The sequence below is a fragment of the Leptinotarsa decemlineata genome, unplaced genomic scaffold (genome assembly GCF_025532065.1).
Source record: "Leptinotarsa decemlineata unplaced genomic scaffold, Ldec_3_MD MMD2_tig00002974_RagTag_RagTag, whole genome shotgun sequence".
NCBI lineage: Eukaryota > Metazoa > Arthropoda > Insecta > Coleoptera > Chrysomelidae > Leptinotarsa > Leptinotarsa decemlineata.
Genome location: NW_027412578.1, coordinates 9,301,868 through 9,320,753, shown reverse-complemented (window position 1 = coordinate 9,320,753; position 18,886 = coordinate 9,301,868). Strand labels below are relative to the sequence as shown.

General features: G+C 34.7%; 2 protein-coding genes across 8 annotated transcripts in view; both read left to right on the top strand.

Annotated features, from left to right (window-relative positions):
* The window catches only part of LOC111514751 (intermembrane lipid transfer protein VPS13A), a 46,352-nt gene extending 38,180 nt beyond the window's left edge, over positions 1–8,172 (top strand). Inside the window, exons 32-35 of the mRNA XM_074177410.1 lie at positions 2,671–2,861; positions 3,973–4,115; positions 5,809–5,935; positions 7,437–8,172. Coding sequence (XP_074033511.1) covers positions 2,671–2,861; positions 3,973–4,115; positions 5,809–5,935; positions 7,437–7,577 — 602 coding nt within the window. The 3' untranslated portion in view covers positions 7,578–8,172. The remainder of the gene's footprint in view (positions 1–2,670; positions 2,862–3,972; positions 4,116–5,808; positions 5,936–7,436) is intronic.
* Positions 8,173–8,765: 593 nt separating this feature from the next.
* On the top strand, positions 8,766–18,474 carry LOC111504890 (mitochondrial protein C2orf69 homolog). 7 transcript variants are annotated; one of them, XM_023159601.2, is made up of 6 exons: positions 8,766–8,883; positions 15,327–15,495; positions 15,569–15,696; positions 15,823–16,027; positions 17,614–17,893; positions 18,085–18,474. In XM_023159601.2, exons 2-6 carry the CDS (start codon positions 15,349–15,351, stop codon positions 18,279–18,281), a joined length of 957 nt encoding a protein of 318 aa, XP_023015369.2. In that variant the 5' UTR covers positions 8,766–8,883; positions 15,327–15,348; the 3' UTR covers positions 18,282–18,474. The 7 variants fall into 7 exon arrangements, 6 of the variants coding, with proteins under 6 accessions (XP_023015369.2, XP_023015367.2, XP_074033512.1 ...); XM_023159599.2 differs by having other exon boundaries at positions 8,859–8,902; XM_074177411.1 differs by lacking the exon at positions 8,766–8,883 and adding an exon at positions 8,884–9,087.
* The last annotated feature ends 412 nt before the right edge of the window (positions 18,475–18,886 follow it).

Sequence of the window (18,886 nt, the reverse complement as noted above, 5' to 3'; positions counted from 1 at the left end):
TGAGAATCTGGTACTTCGAACATCCGATAGCTAGGATTACCTGGGTGGGTAAACGTCACCCTCGAATGCGTCACAGACACCTACCTCTCAAGCCACAAATTTGTGTTACTTACCTACCTGACCTGTCAACTTTCGAAATCAATATTGGCGGGAGTTGGTCGTTTTTCGCTTAATTAGAGGTTTCCATATGTTACGTATCTCTACGCTAGCGGCTAAATGCGTTGTTAGACAACATATACGCGGCTTCTTTAAATTTTCTCCTAAACCAGTGTTCCTCCTTGTGGATGATTTCAGCTTGAGCCCACTTGATGTTATGTTGATGAGTCCAAACATGGTCTGCTATTCCGGATTTGCTGTGTGTGTTTCTTGTGCTCAGTAATGCGAAATTTCAATAGCCTCTTAGATTCACCGATGTATGATTCTCCGCACTCGCGGGGTATCCGGTAAATGCGATTCATGGAAACGCAGTCCGCGTTTGGTGGCCTGGTTTTCGTGAGGCTGCTACAGATACTGTTCCCAGATCTGAAGCAAGTCCTGATCTCATACTTGGACCCAATGCTTCCTATCCTTTCCGATAATCCTCTGATGTAAGAAAGTACAAGAACCAATTGTGGCGGCTTCTCTTTCTTGTGGAGCTCTTGCTGTCTTCTAGCTAAAGCCCGTTCTACCATCACTCTGGTGTAACCATTCCGTTGAAGGTCATTTTTGATGATGCCTAGTTCCTTTTCGAGACCTTCTTTTGTATTACAGAGTCCGAAAGCACGGTCTAGTAGAGTCTTGATGATAACTCTCTTAGTCGATTGATGGTGGTTGGATTTCTGATTCAGATACTGTCCTGTGTGAGTGGGTTTTCGATATACATATGTTTCCCATTTAGTGTCGGTCCTCTTCACGAATACGTCTAAGAAAGGCAATTCGTTGTGGATTTCCGTTTCCATTGTGAAAGTGATGGTTGTTGTTATTTCTTTGTAATTTCAGTTTTTTGTTTAGTAAAAATTGTTATTTTTTTTCGGTTAATCTTTTCAATTTTTCACAGGGATTTCAAATCAATTCATATTATATTAGACAATGAAAGTCCGAACTGATGAAATACATTTGTCAAATTAGTTAGTCGTTCATCCAGCCAACTTGAAAACTCAATTCAAAACATGCTTTCTTCAATGATAAAAACGGTTTGAGACAACAAAATCGATCATTTGTATTTCATAGAATATGACTAAATTAGTTTCAGCTTCATATCATATTGAAATATAACGATCAAATAGGTCTATGTTGACTATTCATGAAAGATACATAGCCTAACACTGTTTAGTTAAACTGGAAGAAATTTGATTTCACCTCTATAGTAAAATCAATTTCAAGAAAACACATTTTCTCACACCAGAACGAAAAAATGTTCTCTCAAAGTGCGTTTCGTTAATCAAGTTAGCATCATCGAACTGCCTTTTAAAGTACTGTTCCCTAGTAGAGAGAACTGGATCCTCCGGGAGAAGGAAATAGTAAGAGCAGATAGTTGTTGGTTCACAGATGGATCAAAAACAGCTTCAGTTTGTGGTGCAGGTGTTTTTAGTCGCAGACCCATGACAGAGATATCAACCTGTCTAGGAACCTATGCGACTGTATCTCAAGCGGAAATTTGCGCTATTGAATTGTGTGCGGAGAGAGTGAAAGAATCCAACCTCATACACAAGTCAATAAAAATAGTCTTAAACAGTCAAGCAGCTTTGGAAGCTCTTGACTCCTACCAGGCAATGTCTAAATTGGTAGTAAATTACCCAAAACGACTCTTCTCGATAGGAAGGATCAAAAGATTGTCTCTGGTCTGGATTCCGGGCCATCCTAGTCTGGAAGGCAATGAGGCTGCTGACTCCCTTGCAAAGGAGGGTGCTGCAAGCAGCTTCATTGGATCAGAACATGTCATTGGTATCGCTTTAGGCTTTGCCAAACAAACATTGAACACCTGGATGGCAAGAAGATTTACGGACTTCCTGCAGAATCTTCCAGGAGCGGCTCACTCCAAGACGATAATTTTCCCTTCGAAGTTTGATACCGAACAGTTGTTGGACTACAGTAGTGATGAACTACGATTACAGGTCACTGTCATTTGAATCATCATATGCAGAGACTCGCACTGTTCAAAGACAGTGTGGGTCGCCTCTGTTTGGCAGAGCATATACTTTTTGCCTGCCCCGCCGGGGAACGATTCCGGTTTTCAGAGTTTAGCAGAGCCGTACTCTTACCATCTGACCTGAAGAACACTCACCATACAAATTAATCGGCTTCGTTAAGAACCTGGATTTATTTGGTTGCGTGTGAATATGTGTGAGCCACAATAAAACTTTGCGGGTTGCGGTGGAGGGGCAAATGGACCCACTCACTTTTGACCTAACCTAGCATCATCGGGAGCTTTCATCATAATTTTAGCATTATCACCGGTTTTCATTACCTTCTGATGATGCTCACTTGGTTAGAGAAATGTGCGTCGAGAGACAGTATTTTTGTTCTGATGTCTTTGGACCAAATAAATAATAGTTCACCGTTCCAAAGAATACCTGGAAAAAAGGGCGGATGCAACGGTTCATTAAAAAATATTGGTGGAAGCTTCATGGTTGTAAATTGGCGGAGGACCCCCAAATAAATTTCAGGCTTTTATTATTTATTCTCTTAAAGCAGGTATCAACTGTGACGGTGAAATGTTCTTCAGAACAACCGGAAAAGCGCTGCAATCACTAATCACAAGGCATCCTGATGAGAAGTCTGACAGCGTTGAAGTAGCACAGGAAGCCTTGAGAAGAGCCTCTATTTTAGGAGAACCAATCAAGATCCACCAAAGACTCACTAGATACAAGAACAAATATTTGGTAAGTGAATGAAGGGTTAATTTGAAAGGGAACTGTACTTATTTGTCTAAAATACACATCAACGGAAACTATTCACAATATTAATTATTTACACAGGGTGAACAAGAAGTGGGTACGTCTCTATATTGAAACAAACTAAAGACCATTCACGAATGATGATTGAATGAACTTCATCATCTCATTAGAGTGTAGTATAAGGTCTTCCAAAAGGGGGTTCCATCTTATTGGAGCTACATCTGTCAAATTAGTTGTCATTTATTCAGTCTGCATTCAACAGCACGTACAAATAATAAAATTGTTTCATCAAAATGGTTGTTCTGTTCGAGAAGTTGTCCTCCTAGGCCATCGTCCATCGTCCTCCGCGAAGGTTTTGGAAGGTACTGTCGTTGCGCGGCTTCGTCAACCTTCCTGGGCTTCCCCTAGTGGAGGTTCCTGCGCCCGCCGCAGGAAGTGCCCTTGCCGTTGAAGGTTGAGTGAGGGAGAAGGAGGGTGCACTTATAGTTGCTGCCACTCCTACCTCCTTCGCTCTCTTTCTCCTTTTGGCCTCACGAGGTGATCATCATGAAGTGATCTGCTATGTCCAGCCTCATTGCAAGCGGTAGATTGGGGTGGACATTTCTTTTCATCCCCAGTCACCGCCTTAGATTGAGGTGAGCACTTCTATCCAGCCTCGGGATTGGTTTTTGTTTTTGTTGTTCCTGTTTTTGTGTCCAAGAGCGTCCAATGCATCCCAAAAAGTCACTAGTTGGTGTGGAATTTGGGTTGGCAGCGGCATCTGTCCATATTTATTTGAGAACGACGTTGGCCAGGTCATCACTGTCAACGGCGAGCACTATAGGTAGATGACTACCAACTTGGGGTGATTTGACTCCTTTATTCTTTCTCTTGTGGGTTTTTTTAAGCCGCAGGTGTATGCGAATGAGCCATAAACCACAGCAGTCCTCAATGCCAGGAAAACTGGACGTTTCGGATGCGCCCCAACCCAGAGAAGCCGCGGTGGATATTTGAACACAGTTATATTTCATATATAATGGCACCAATAGGTATTTCAAAGGAACAACATTGTTCCATATTATCAAGAATCAAGTGTTTATACTATTCCCAATTTCAGGGCCTCCGTCCACTGTCAACACATGAATCCATGGGTCACCATTTGTTAGAAACTATAGGAAATTCAAGATTCGTTAATGATACTTATTGGGCGCATGCTGCAGTAGATAAAATTGGAAAGTCTATAATAATAATTTCATTGGAGTAAGTATCAAATCTGCTGAATACATCTGTTTTCTGTAAACCAGTTCAAACCAATACAAAATATAAAAATCTGTCAATTGGTACTTCAAATCTATCATCATTTTGAAATTGTCAATTGACATTTTTAAAAGCGACATCTATCGTGACTGACGTGATGTCAAGAGCTCGAGTATACAAAAGCAAAATATATTCACAGTATAAAAAATAAAAATAAAATGTTTATTGATCCCTTAAGCTAGTATATAAACAAGATGGGACATGTCGTTAAAATTAATGAGAGTGATGTAAAAGTACCAACCCAAGTAAAATACATTGAGTATATAAAATAGGCATACAATATCAATTACATCGTCGTCACCTCACTTACAGTCGATATAAATACGTCTCGAATTCATCGAGTGAATAAAAACATTTTGTGACTAAGAGTTCTTTCAGGTGAGATTTAAAAAGTGTTGGGGAACTCGCTTTTTTTATATTTTCTGGTAGGCCATTGAAGAAACGGCAGCCAGCATTATTCGGTGACTTTTTATAAAACGAATGTTTGTGTTTGGTTAATTTGATGTCGTTACATCTATATATATTATCTATATTATTCAACGAACGAGTAATGACTATTTTTGACGAGTAGAATATTACAGTTTCTCTATGATTTATATAATCGGCTTTATTCACCGACAAGAGTCGACAAGAGGAATGTTTTAAAATAACATTAATTTGTGAAAATACCGTTAAATTTCATAACAAGAAAAACCTACAGAAAGTATTCAAAAATTATTCCTTTCTTTGTATTTTCATTGATTTTCAATAAGTTTGAAATATTCATCGCAATTCATTTATTGAGTGTCAAATGTAGGAAAACGAACTGACGCCGTAAAAAGCATTCATTTTATTCAAAGAAACGTGAAATATTTTTTTTTAAAATGCCTCTTTTTCAATTATACAAAGAATTGATTTTTATTAGTTCACAATCTATAGCACTGGAAGTACCTGTCACATATTTTTCCTATGAAAAAAATGCAATGTACATAGTATTAATAGATAAAAAAATAAAACCGAGCTGGTAGACCTTACTCGAATAAAACCTGAAGTACCATACGTTTCGTCTGTTACTGGGGCAGACAGCATCAGTGGTACGTGCGCTGACTGCGAGGACGAAGGTTATATTTCGAAATCTCAGCGGCAACTGACTGGCGAGCTACGTGTTCACTCGTATTTATAACTTCAGAGGGTGATGCGGATGATGCTAGGGATGGAGGTGGAGCTGATGATGGGAATGGTGGTGGATTTATTCTTGAATACAACTTCGATCGGCATCCCACCGGCAGCAAAAGTGCGGACCAATCAGGAGTGAGCATTTGCATGAACATCACGCCCTCGCCCCACTACCATTCCTACTATCGGCCCACCTGCTACCCCACGCATCACTTCCACCTGTATCTTAAATTATGAATGCGAGTGAACACATAACACATAGCTCGTCAGTGGTTGCTGGGACTTCCAGGTAGGTACACCCTTCGTTCTTGCAGTTAACGGTTATACCACTGATCATGTCAGCTGCAGTAGCAGACGAAACGTTTGGTACCTTAGGTTCCATTTGACCATGGGTCACCAACCAGGATTTCATTTTCTTTAATCGTGATTCCGGCGGTGAAAGTTAATTTTCTTTCATAATAATAACTATTACCATTTCCAGGCATGTTTTACGAATTAACAAATGCAGGCTGTGGGGACCCTGGGAGATAGAATGGTCGACAGATCTAGACGATATAGTTTCAATGCCAAAAATAAATTCTACAGAATTGGTACTGAATATGAGACAGGTACGTGAAAAATGAAATGAGTGACCTAAGTGAAAGGACCAAGTGCTTTAAAAAATGTTAAATTGGGTACTTTATACTTTTTCATTATTTAAAAAAAATGGAAAACTTCTGATGAATGAAAGAGTGTGATCAACTTCAATAAAAATTAATTTCAAAGTTGTGTAGATCAAGCACAGAAGTTTTTTTCAAATATAGACTGAAACAAAAAGTCCAACCGGAACAATTACTATATCAAGAATATGAACTTTGAATCAAATAAATCACTGTCTCTTTTTTTTCTATAATTCACTGTTCAGTTTGGACCAACAAATTTTGTACGTGATCTACATATCTTTGTAATGTTTTCAATAGGGTTTATTTCTTCCTTTCTTCAGAAGTTTTTCACATTTTTGTTCAGAGAACCACAAATATTTTTCCAAAAAATTATTCTCTTCTAAAAATACTCCCTTTTTAATTCAAATTATCATTCACCTTCAACACCATAGACAAGCAGTATTAAAATTTGACATTTGACATCTCTCGAAACACAGACCACTTTTACACGAACATATAAAATCCGTTGTTATAACAATCGTGAATTTAACATCCACCGTTTGGAAAATATTTACAGTGATCTACGATAACTATACCTCAACACCTCTAGATTTATAAAACTCGTGCCTAACTTCTATCGTCACCATAAGTGACTAATTATTCGTAAATTTGGCATTCGAGCTGTCAAAGGTTTTATCTTATTTCTACTATAAAATGAAAACCTTTGAATATTGTTCGTGATAGAGGAACTCTTTCATTTCGAAACCGTACTCATTGAAAGACTGTGTCAGGAGCTCCATTGATTTTACTTTTTCAGAAATAAAACTTATTCTGAATAGGAAAATACTTGATCAACATAAATATTTTCCCGTCTAATAATTTGCTTTTTTGTTCGCAAACAGCGAAATCATATTTACATTGTAGACGTTCCGTTTCTTCGTTAAATTAAACATTTTTCAAAAAAGTCACTTTTTGATCAGTTTCAGTGTACTATACACAGAACTAAAGTTATAGTTATGTGGTACCATATCACTAAATCTTAGAACAGAGATTAAATCTGTGGTAGTGCTACAAAACTCAAGGATAGCAAATCAATGTTTTCCTGAGTTTGACATTGAAATCTACATATTACCTATCCCGTATTTCTTCCAAATACTTACATTTGATTTAGCCTTCTTTGAAATAGCATCACAATTATTCGTTTTTTTTTTGTTCTTACAGTTCCATTAGTAATTTGTTGAGAATTTTTCAATATTTCTGATATGTACAAAAAATTATTTTCCATATATCACCATCTACATCTCAATTTGATGACATGTATGAATCAATCGGAAGAGTTTCTGGAAACTCAACTGTTCAAGGATTGAATTAATCGAACTCTTCCAAATGGGGTTGTCATCAATATATTGTAGATTTTTCAGATAGCCTATATCATTTTCATGATTTTGAATTGTTTATTACTTTCTAGAATGATGTGAATACCGGCCGACTACAACAAATAAAAATATTTGGACAGAAAGAAATGCTTCTATGGTTACATGAGAAAATAGAACAAGCTATCATCGTCAGCATGGAAGATAAATCTTGGGCTCTCACTGAAAATAATTGAAGTTTATAATGCACCATTCAAAGAGTTGCCAATTTTTCAGAGTAACTTGTGAATTCTGTAACATGAAAACGGAGTAGTTGTCATATGTCAGATAAATTGTTACTCCAGAAATTCGTTGACGTTGGACGTTGTTGATTGTTGATATGTTGAATACCCTTCATTTTTCAAACTGGAGTTTATGTTCAAGTATATCTCTATCTGTAAGGAACTGTATTACTATAATTTAATTTCACAAAAAGAATGTCATTGAGGGTGGATTCATGTACTGTCATAAATTGCATTTACCAGTTACCACTTAAGACTGGTGCATGAATCCGCCCTTATATGAATTTCCTTGAGTAGGTAAAGTAAATATAGAAAATTGTATGATATACTATTAATTTATCACGAAATAAGCAGGTTATATGTCATAAAATGAGAAATGCTGGGTATTTCAACTAGTATTCCAAAGAACTGAATTGACATATGTGAATCGAAAGATAACTTTTGACATAAATGACAAGGTCATTTGATAAAAATGTTAAATGTTTGTATATTTCATTGTAATTAATGTAATATTGAATTCATGCAAATAAATCAGTTGTATAAATGTATACCTAAATGAGTTTTTGTTCAATTGTGATTCTATTTATTTCAGCTGATAACTGAACAGCATGATGGTAATATCCAATTTTCTTCAAACAAGAGATAATGAATGTTGATCGACTTGTAATGAAATATAAATGAGAAAAATACAGAATAACAATTATGAACACATTCACAAGATATTTTTAAGCAATATTAAAAGACTCAAAAAAACGACTCAAAAAAGCTACTCATTATAGAACCCAAAACACTAGCCTCTATAAAATTACCCAATATTATTAGTCAAGTCTTGAAACATATCTACCTATTTAAAATAACTTCCAGATATAAACTGGAAAAAAAAACCTCATTATACAAAATAAAAAAACAACCACTTTTATATGAACATTGAATTATACAAAAAAAAAACTTTTTCCCATTCAGTTTATACTCCAAACATCCGTTGTAGAATTGAACAAGATATTCACAGAATTGCTACACAATGTAGTATATGAAAGAGTTGAAATTTCACTTACATGGAACACCACAAATATCAGCTAGTCATTCCAGATAGGATCAAGCGTTCATTAAAAATATTTCGATCTGTTAACTCTGATCACTTTGTATCAATCCAGAACTGCTCGCTGGCCGGGCCACAATTCTGTGGACGGGGACGGGTCCAGATTTTTAAAACCGAACGTACCTGTTGTGTAGTGTTCTGTCAGTTCTGTGGTGAACGGAGGTAACCTAAAAGTTGAAAGGTGCTGAATGTAAATTTAAAAAAATAAAAATGAATGAATTAAAATAATTACAATTCTAGATTATATTCATATCATGTATATATCAAGAATGCTGGGTTTTGGGTTTTATTCATCATGGATGAATATATGATATTAGTGAAATATTTAATGATTATTTAAACAGAGAAAACTTAGTTTCTGATTTAGTAAGTATGGTTGAAGGATTTCTATTTAAATTATGATATGATATGTTCATATTGTCGAAATCAGTAAGTCAGATACCAAATCAGATGATTATTGTCATACTGAATCAAATCCAAACATCCATATCGGGTTTATTGCTATGAATACTGTCTGAATTCAATGAATCTTGTGTCAAATTTTTTGTATAGTTGCATCTAATAAAAACATTTTTTTTTCTCACCAGAAGAAAAATGCTATCCCTCAAAGTGCTGTTACGATCTAGATTTTGTATATTTTTATTTTTCTTTTAACTTCACTATGTAGATTTGCTTTCAAAAAAATCACCATCATCTATATCACAATGTTTTTTCTGTGATTTATTACTTTCCAGGTACTTCTTTGTTTCAGTTTTTCAGATTCATAGTAGATAGTAGACCATTTTTATCACTTAATAAAAATCTTCATCCTCTTTTGTTTTTTTTCAGTAATATTTTTTGTCAAATGAATTGCAAATGAGAAAGACAAAAAATCAGACTGGTTAAAGAAATACTTCTTTACATAAATGAAACGGTGTTGTAGGTATGTACTTTACTCACCTTTGAAAGATTGACTATATTATAGTCAATCAGTAGTTAATGATGGTTTTATTGGAACCTGATAGATACTGTGAATTCTTTTTACACTTTTCTGAGAGGAAACGAAACTATTTATATTGAGCTTCTACTGAAAATGACATTTTTTACGAAAACTTGTTTCTCCGTACATTTTTTCCTGTTCTGATAAAATAATAATCTCTTACCTTCTTTTTTAATTCTTTGATGTATCGATTCATCATTCTCTCAGAAGCAAGGACAACGATAGTTGTGTGTTTTCATATTTTTTTCCTCAATATAAGAAACGCTGCCAGTTGAAAAACATTTCATAACTCTTAGCATGACAGACATACATGGAGGTGTTGAAAAGCCTCTCTTCAAATTGCTGCCCTTACTTCTCTTAGGACAATTTGCCCCAGCCCACAACTTAAATTATCTATTATAATGGTAACATAATCTGGTGTGCCTCGGGGCTCCAACCTATCCTCTTTTGTTTTTATTGTTTACTAATGACTTATGTGAAAGTTTTGCTTGTGAGCGGTTATGCTTCGCGGATGACTTGAAATTATTTTATATAATTAAGGAAGTAGGTGATTGTGTAAATCTTCAATCTCAATTAGAATTTCTTGTGGATTGGTGTAGCAATAATAAATCGAAACTCAATATGGAGAAATGTAAAGTAGTGAGTTTACCTAGGGGTTATATTCGATCATAAATTAACATTTGGTAGACATATTTCACAAAAAGTTTCAGAATCTCTCAGAGCTTATGGTTTCATTGTTAGAAATTGCAGAAACTTTCATAATATTAAAGCCATGAAGCTGTTGTATTTCACCTAGGTAAGTTCGAAGATAGAAGATGCAAGTATCATCTGGAGTCCATTCTATGAGATTCATAACATAGCTATTGAAAGAGTTCAAAGAAAGTTTTGTAAATTTCTAATTTTCAGAATAGAATGGAACTTTTTAGTTTAGAGCATCGCAGAAAATGTGCGTCGCTCATATTTTGATTCAAGTTAGTGAATGAGAGAGTTGACTGTCCTAAAATTCTTGAACAAATTAACTTCAATGTACCACGGCCAGCTTCACGATCTCAATCCATTTTAAGACCTCTCAGAGCAAGAACTAACATTATGCTCAATTCCCCAATATATGTTCAATATATGTTATGTGCACAAATTTCAATAGAATTTGTGCCCATAGTGATTTATTCTTTACTAACCTCTACAACATTATCAGTATTGCTAACATGTACTTGAAGTAGGTAATAAGAATTAGTTTTTCTTTTTTGTTCATTTTATTTTTTGTTTATGGTTAAGTATTGTAAATAAAATTTTATATTGTCCTGTAAATAGGTAACTGTTGGACAATAAAGCTATTATTATTTTTATTATTATCATAATCTAGTAGTACTTGAAATCTGAACTAAAGAAAACTACTAATTGTAATATGACACTACTTAAGATTTGTCGAAAGATTTTGTTTTCAGAACCACCTCTTATTATGTTCTGTGCATTCCATTTATGAGTAAATACAGTTTATTTTGTTGAATCTAAAAAAGTACTGTTTAATCAAAGTAGCTAAATCTCCCTGAAAGGAAAATGTTTTTTTCTTCACTGTCAAGGTCGACTCTTGTTTCAAAAACTGAAATTTACTTCTCCAATTTCAAATGAATCTCAATCCCCAAACCTAAACTAAAATTCAAAAAGTTTCAGTCCTTCACACCTTTTGTAACATCTACCCTGGGACACACTGTATAGTTGTTAATACACTTTTCAATTTGTCAAACTTATCTAGGTATAGAATAATTTTGAATATTTAACGAAATTTTAAAAACACATTCAAATCAGTCATTTGACAATACAGTGATGAATTTGTATCTTATTCTATAGTTAATGTATACTACAACCTTCTATATTACTGTGATGTATGTATGTACTTATGCTAGCTAAGTGACGTCATTCGACATCCAATATGGCGGAATAGTTAGTTTTGATGTACTCCCAGAATATGGGATTTAAATGAAAGGTTTTGCTGAAAAGACTATAAAAAATAAAGTAACGTTATTCTAAATCCAATATATCAGAGCGCTCAAAATGACGGACTAGTTATTTTTTATAAACTCATGAAGGGGTTCAAGAGGGAAAAAACAAAATGGCGGGAAACAAGATAGCCGCCATACCAATTCAATGATTTCAACTCGGCAAAGATGGACTGTTTTGGTGGGGCCCGAACATATGTTGTAGGGATCAACCTTGCAACAATGATTCATTAAATGAAATGAACAGACCAAGAAATGCGTCCAGCTATATTTAAAAATTGAAACATAAATTTATAATGAAAAACATTTTCAAAAACAAGCTTTTATTCACGTGCTCGAAAATGGAGAAAAAAAACAATAAATTAAATCAAACCCATGAAGTTTAGAGCGAGATTTACCTGTAGAGATAAACAAGAATACAATATTTAACTTGACCTTAATCATTCTAAGAAAAAATATTAATTTTTTATAAAAAATAAAATTCAATATATTGATTGTGTAATATAATAAATTGATGGGTTTGAGTTGATTCAGGATTTTCTTCAGTTTAGAGATTGTTTTCAAAAACGTACTAATCAGTACATTATATTTATTAAATATGTCAGTACTAAATGACCTATTTTTCACAGTTGAAATTTCAGATAAAAGTGAGAATGATAAATTTGATGATGAACTATAATCCTCAATAAAGAGGGAAGATAAAACTCTCCTATTTATAATTGGTTCAATACCCTGTACATAGGTAGTTAAATTCATTGCAATGAATCAATGTAATACTCCACAAAATGATTTAATTACAATTCTTTCTGTCGAAAATAGTGTTTGATCTACTGGCGCCCGGCCAAACATATGGATCAAGCTAAAAATAACTCTTTATATACTTGTAATATATTTCAGTTCTGATAGCGAGTCAGTTGTTACTTTTACTCGACATACCTCGCGGGTTTTTTCCTATTCAACCAATGGCGTTGAGTTGATACGTCCTCAAAATCATGGAAATTCGCGACCGATACTCTAGAGGCAGTTCTCGTAGCCGGGGCTCATCCTCAGCAAGCGAGATCGACCCCAGAGAAAAAATAAAGGATTGCTGCAGAAAAATTATAGCCTTCATGTTCACCCAAATCGGTATGGGAGTATTGGTGTTCGGATACACTCTGGTAGGCGCAGCAAGCTTCATGCATATCGAAAAAGACGGGAACAACTCTAAACTTGAAGAAATAGTCAAGATCAGAGCAGATTATGCCTTGAAGTTGTATGATGCAGCAGTGATTTACAACATCTTCGACCAGAAAAACTTCACTGCTGAAGCAGGAAAGGTGCTCAAGACATATCAGGACACGGTGGTGAAGATTCTCAGACACGGTTATGATGACAGGAAAATGGTGGAAGTATGGACGTTTCCAGCAGCTTTAATGTTTTCACTGAGCATCATAACTATGATTGGGTTTGGAAACCTTGTACCAAAAACCAAGTACGGGAAGCTGGCAACCATAATATACGCCTTGATAGGCATTCCACTCTACGTGCTGTATTTTTTGAATGTGGGAAATGCGCTTGCAGGCGGTTTCCGTTGGTTGTACAGGAAACTTTACGAGTGCTCCACAGAGATCGATGAAGAACAAGGAGAACTCCCGAAAAGGATAATCGTGCCTTCCACCGCTTGCCTTTGGGTGATCGTGGCGTATATCCTGACAGGGGCCATCATGTTCTTCACCTGGGAGGGCTGGGACTTCTTGGACAGCATTTATTTCTGCGTCACCAGCTTGTGCAAACTCGGGATGGGGGATTTCGTCCCGGGAGCTAACTATGCTTCGGCTGATAAAGGAAATCAGACAAAGCTCATGATTAGTTATGTTTATATATTTTTTGGATTGGCGCTAGTCGCGATGTGCTACAATTTGATGAGGGAAGAGATAAGGGAGAAAGTTAGAGAGATCAAGGAGGATTGCGGGCAGTGCTTAGAAGAAACTAAGATGAGGTTGGTGAGGTGTTGTCATCGAATACGAGGTACCAGAGAGGTGTACTATTAACCGGCTCGTGTGTATCTTGTTAAGACAATAAACTTGTTATTATTTTTCAATGGGGATGGGGTAGGGGCATCGTGACGTTTTCAAAAAGAAATAGATCAAAAAAGTAGTGTGGCACAAGAAACAAGGAATATTGCATTATGTTCAAGATATAATCAGGTAATTAGTATTTATTGAAAAAGTATGATTTTAGGAATTTTTTATTAACTATTTATTGAAACAGATCGCAATATATTGATGGAAACATTTTGAGGTGTTCAATTTTTATAGTTTTTATAACTTATTATGTGACAAATGTATGTATACCTTTGACAAGAAATATTCTTATATCATTCTTAATCCTGTAAAAGAACTGTATTTGAAAATAGTTCAGGAAAAGGAAAAAATTCTTATTAATTCAAAAAAAAAACAATAAATTACAAGGTGAAAGCTACTACATTATAATTATACTCAAGCGTTGACTTTTATTATTAAAAACTTGGGAAATGTTCAGTTCAAACCTTTCAAGTTTGCAATACATGTGATTGTGTGAAATCGAATATAACAGGGATTAACACTGAAAACTTATTTTGACTGTAAAATCCATTTTTCATAATAAAACCTCAACTCTATTGACAAACTATTATTTTTCATTATTATCAACAGTTTCATCTGCTAATAATGAAAATGTCTTCGGCTTTTGGCAATCCCAGACTAAGGAGGAACAATTTGACCAACTTTGTCCAAACTTGGTGCAACATTTATATGATTTTCAAGTAAATTTTGACCAGAGTTTTGTCGTTTTCTATCTTCAGATGGCAATTTCATTTCATAACGCAAATGGTGCTGCTCGTTTTCAATAACCTGTAGTACTGAAGATTATTCTGTAGTTATTCTACATAATTTTACAAAAGTTCAGTAAATATCAATAATACCCAACAATATTTATTTTCCATTTAGGATACATAATGTACTCATGTTCACGAATAAATAAAAGTCCTATTTATTATACTACCCACAAAACAATGCCACAATACACAAAAATAGGACCATGAAATAAACAAAATTAAAATATTACCCCATTTTAAACATACCACTTCCTATGAGCTGTGAAAACAAATAGAACACCACGTTCGTAACCCCACAGCTTTCAATGCATACCGCAGTTGTAGACGAAACGCCAAGCATTAAACTGCCGACCACAGCTGTCAACAAACTCGGAAAACAGGGTACAGTTATTTTCAGCAGTAAATTTTACATTATTTGCAAATTACAGTTGTATGCAAAAAAACTCCTTTCTATAACTTCTACTTTACATATTAAAAAACTATTCAAATAAATCATTTTCGATCAGAAGAGCTTCAAAAACGTTCTTAAGTTTAAGACGTGAACCGTTATAGGTGTAACTATATGGTTCTTTTTTGTGGATACAATATCGTTATTTTTCTAGTAAGATATGCGTGTATATGACTTGTCAGAACAAGTGTCTAAAAATAATATTTATTTATTTCACCCTAACAAGCCTGTTAAATTCTCAACATGTCTACTGACTAGATATCTAAATTTTGTGAGAGGCATATATAATATTTACCTTCATAGACATATCAACCAGTTATATTTCAGGTATTGAGTGATTACCTGGAAGATGAATGGTTTTCAACGTATCCCTTTCCTTATGAGACTGACTAAAGTTGCTGGTTTTGGAGAAAGACTTAATGATATAGTGTATGGATCACCAACAAGAGTTGCGGAGAAACCAAGTATTGTGGTATTTTTTGGGGGAGATGTTCAGGTAAATTGATTAATTTTAATTCTCTGAAATTCAACAAGGAATTGATTACTAATTCATTTAGTGGTAATTTCAGGATTTCACAGAAAACATGCTGAGTAACGGAAAAAATAAGGAGTATGTGAAATGGAACTTGGAAAATACTGCAGAGCTGTTGCAGTCAACTTTTGCTGAAAGCCACATTGTTGTTGTGAAACCTGCTAGGTGAGGTTTACTGCTGAATGATATATCTTTTGTTGATGTTTCAGACATATTCAGATTACTTCGTGAGTTTCATACCTTCATCATAACATCGAGACTTAAGAATCATATGACGTTGCCACATTTTAGGAAGGAACTGGATACATTCAGCTGTTATATAAATTTTGTCCCAAGCGTCAATCATGGCATTCCAAATCATACACCAATGCATAGTAGTTTGGAACATTTGGAAAAGCTACTAGTCAATGTTCAAGAACGCTTAAAAACAATGACAGAACAAGAATTGTCCGTTGCCATGGAGCTTTCCAATAAAAGCCTTATAAAGGAGAACTTGGTACAGTAATTCATTCCACATTCATTTTTGAAATTCAGTGGCTTTAAAATAAATTCAAAAATTTAATTTGCAATCGGTTGGTACATTAGTGGGGATGCATTAATGAGTGGTCTGTCTGTCAGTGGTTTTTTTTTTATAAAGTAATCACGATTATTCTACTTGTCTTGTGGTTTTAATAGTATCTGTTTAAAAGAAAACAGTGTGCATGAAAGAAGGTAGGACCCTCTGAAAGGAAAGTTACTTGTGGTGTATGGCAAAGTTCAGTAATTAGACCTGTAATATTTGTGATTTATATAAACCCAACTGATTTTGACATAGAGGTAAAATTAAATGATTTGCTGATGTATAATATTTGAGAAGTATTAGGTGGGATGATATGTTCAAAGGCCGACACACAGATGGCGCTACTAGTAATTGATCCATATGATTTTTTAGTAAGCCCTAACCTTCAAAAAGCACATACAAATTTCACAGCTGCCGGACTATTAGTTTATTGGATAGAACATTTTGAAGTGAAGCAATTTTTAAATTTATACATCAGTTATTGCTACGGGAAATAATATGTCCGAGCTCTCAACAAAAGCCCCAACTGTTTCACTAGGGATGAGCATGTGGTGTGAAGAAACCTTGCTCAAGTTGAATGTTGAAAAAAACGAGCCTAATAACTTTCAGTAAAAGAAACAACTTTGAGGAATCCCCATATGTAAAACTCAAATGCAAATCGATTCCAACATCAGATGATATAAGATTCCTAGCTGGGAAACGCACATAAACATCTTGAATAGTAGGCTGAACTCCATCTGTGGAGTTATACGATATCTACAGGGGACCAAGCATCTGTCAGTTGTTGGTGGACATATTACTATGCTCGTGTTCAATCAATTATTTCCTATGGGATCATATTTTGGGGCTCTTTATCAAGCTCACAAAGAATATTCGTAACACCAAAGAAAATGATAAGATGTATATCAACATTGGATCGTAATACTTCATGTAGGACATACTTTGAACTTGACATTTTGACAGTGCCTTCGCTGTATTTCGTGGGCCTTGTCAACTTTGTAAAGAAATATCCCCACCTGTTTCCTACAAAAACTGATCAATATTCTGCAAATATGAACCTCAATACTAGGCATCGAAATGAGCTCTGTCCCTTACCATAAATCAACATATTATGAGAAAGATCAACACTACCAAGCAATCAAGGCTAATACCTCACTACCCCAAGTATTGAAAGATATTACGGGCCTCAAGAAGTTCTGTCATAAGTTACTTGAAGCAGAAATGCTATTACTCTTTTGATTGTTGGATTTAACATGTATATGTATATGTGCTTTTTCAATTGTATGATGCAATAAACATGTATGTATGTTGAAATTTGTAAATACATTTTAACTTGTTTTTTAACCTGATCCTGACCTTTGCTGTGTCCTGTGTTGATCGTTTTGCAATAAAAGTATTATTATTATTACTATTAATTTACTCTTTTGTCACTTGCTAAATATACTCCTAGTATTGCCAATGGTAAATAAAATTCATTATTTTCATTGTTTTATTCATAAAACTCTGTCTTATCGTTTTTCCAGGATGGAAAATCAGAACTACAACAAGAAAATTTGACTCAGCTGAAGGTAGACCAAAATGCGTTTTCAAATTATGAACTGAAATTGATTGGCTTCAGCAAAGGTTGCGTTGTGTTGAACCAGTTCCTTCACGAATTTCACTACTACAAAGCATCTAACAGCGTCACCACTTCCGGAATAATAGCTAAAATAAAAGACATGTACTGGCTAGATGGGGGCCATGGCGGCAGTTCTAAAACCTGGATGACAACGCGCTCGTTATTGGAAACTCTTGCAGATTTAGGTATGATCTTTATTACAATGAATTTTCTTTAGAGGACTGAGGTTATGAAAATAAATGTTATGGAAATAAATACTGCTATTCTTTCAGTTTCCACATTTACAGTTAAAATATTTTTGCTGGCAGAATTCAATTCAAAATTGCCACTGTTAACAACTTCTGATAAGACTCATAGCTAAATAATAATTTTCTAGGAATAAACATCCATGTTCATGTCACTCCATACCAGATGGAAGACAAACGTCGGCCTTGGATGAAAAAGGAGGAAAATATTTTCAGTAGAACTCTCAGAGAACTTGGAGCTCCTATTTCCCATAAAACTCATTTCAGCGGGGTTGAACCCGACCTGGACACGCATTTCAATGTTCTCAAGGTATTCGGAATAGGTTAACAGAAATTACTTTTCAAGCATATATTTGTAAATAGATGGCTGTGCTGAGTGAAATTAACTTGATCTGCAGAGGAAGAAGAATGGAAATCAACTATTCAGTGAATAATACAAAGGCTTCATACAATTCATGTTGATATTGATTTTAAAGGCTTATATAAATGAATTTTTTTAATACAATTCCATTCAATCAAAATCCTGATTTTCATTTGTCTTTTAGGGCAAAGGTAAATGTATGGCATTTCCAGAAGAAAAACTTCTAAAATAATGATTCATTTCCCAATGAGCATAATTCAACGGAATCTCTATATATTAAAGTTGAACTACTAAAATAATTTATGAATACTAAAATTATAAACTAATAAGTAAAACCCATTATAAGTTTCCCTAGGTTGTTTTACAAGAGTTGCCAATTTCATTTGAGTTACCCATTGTTACAAGACAAAATCATGATAATGCTTGTAAGAAATTTAGACAGAAACGTGGAGGAAAAACAAAATCTTTGGAATACCTACAAAATATATAGAAATGAAGTTAATAACAGTCTTGGATTGAAAAGAAAACATTATTACGATAAGCAATTGATTCCCATTATGGATGTTCTAAAC

Coding starts and splice junctions, on each gene's coding strand:
- LOC111504890 (XM_023159601.2), top strand. CDS start 15,349: ATGAATGGTTTTCAACGTATCCCTTTCCTTATGAGACTGACTAAAGTT. Junction 15,496..15,568: donor TTTTTGGGGGAGATGTTCAG/GTAAATTGATTA, acceptor TGGTAATTTCAG/GATTTCACAGAAAACATGCT. Junction 15,697..15,822: donor GTTGTTGTGAAACCTGCTAG/GTGAGGTTTACT, acceptor GCCACATTTTAG/GAAGGAACTGGATACATTCA.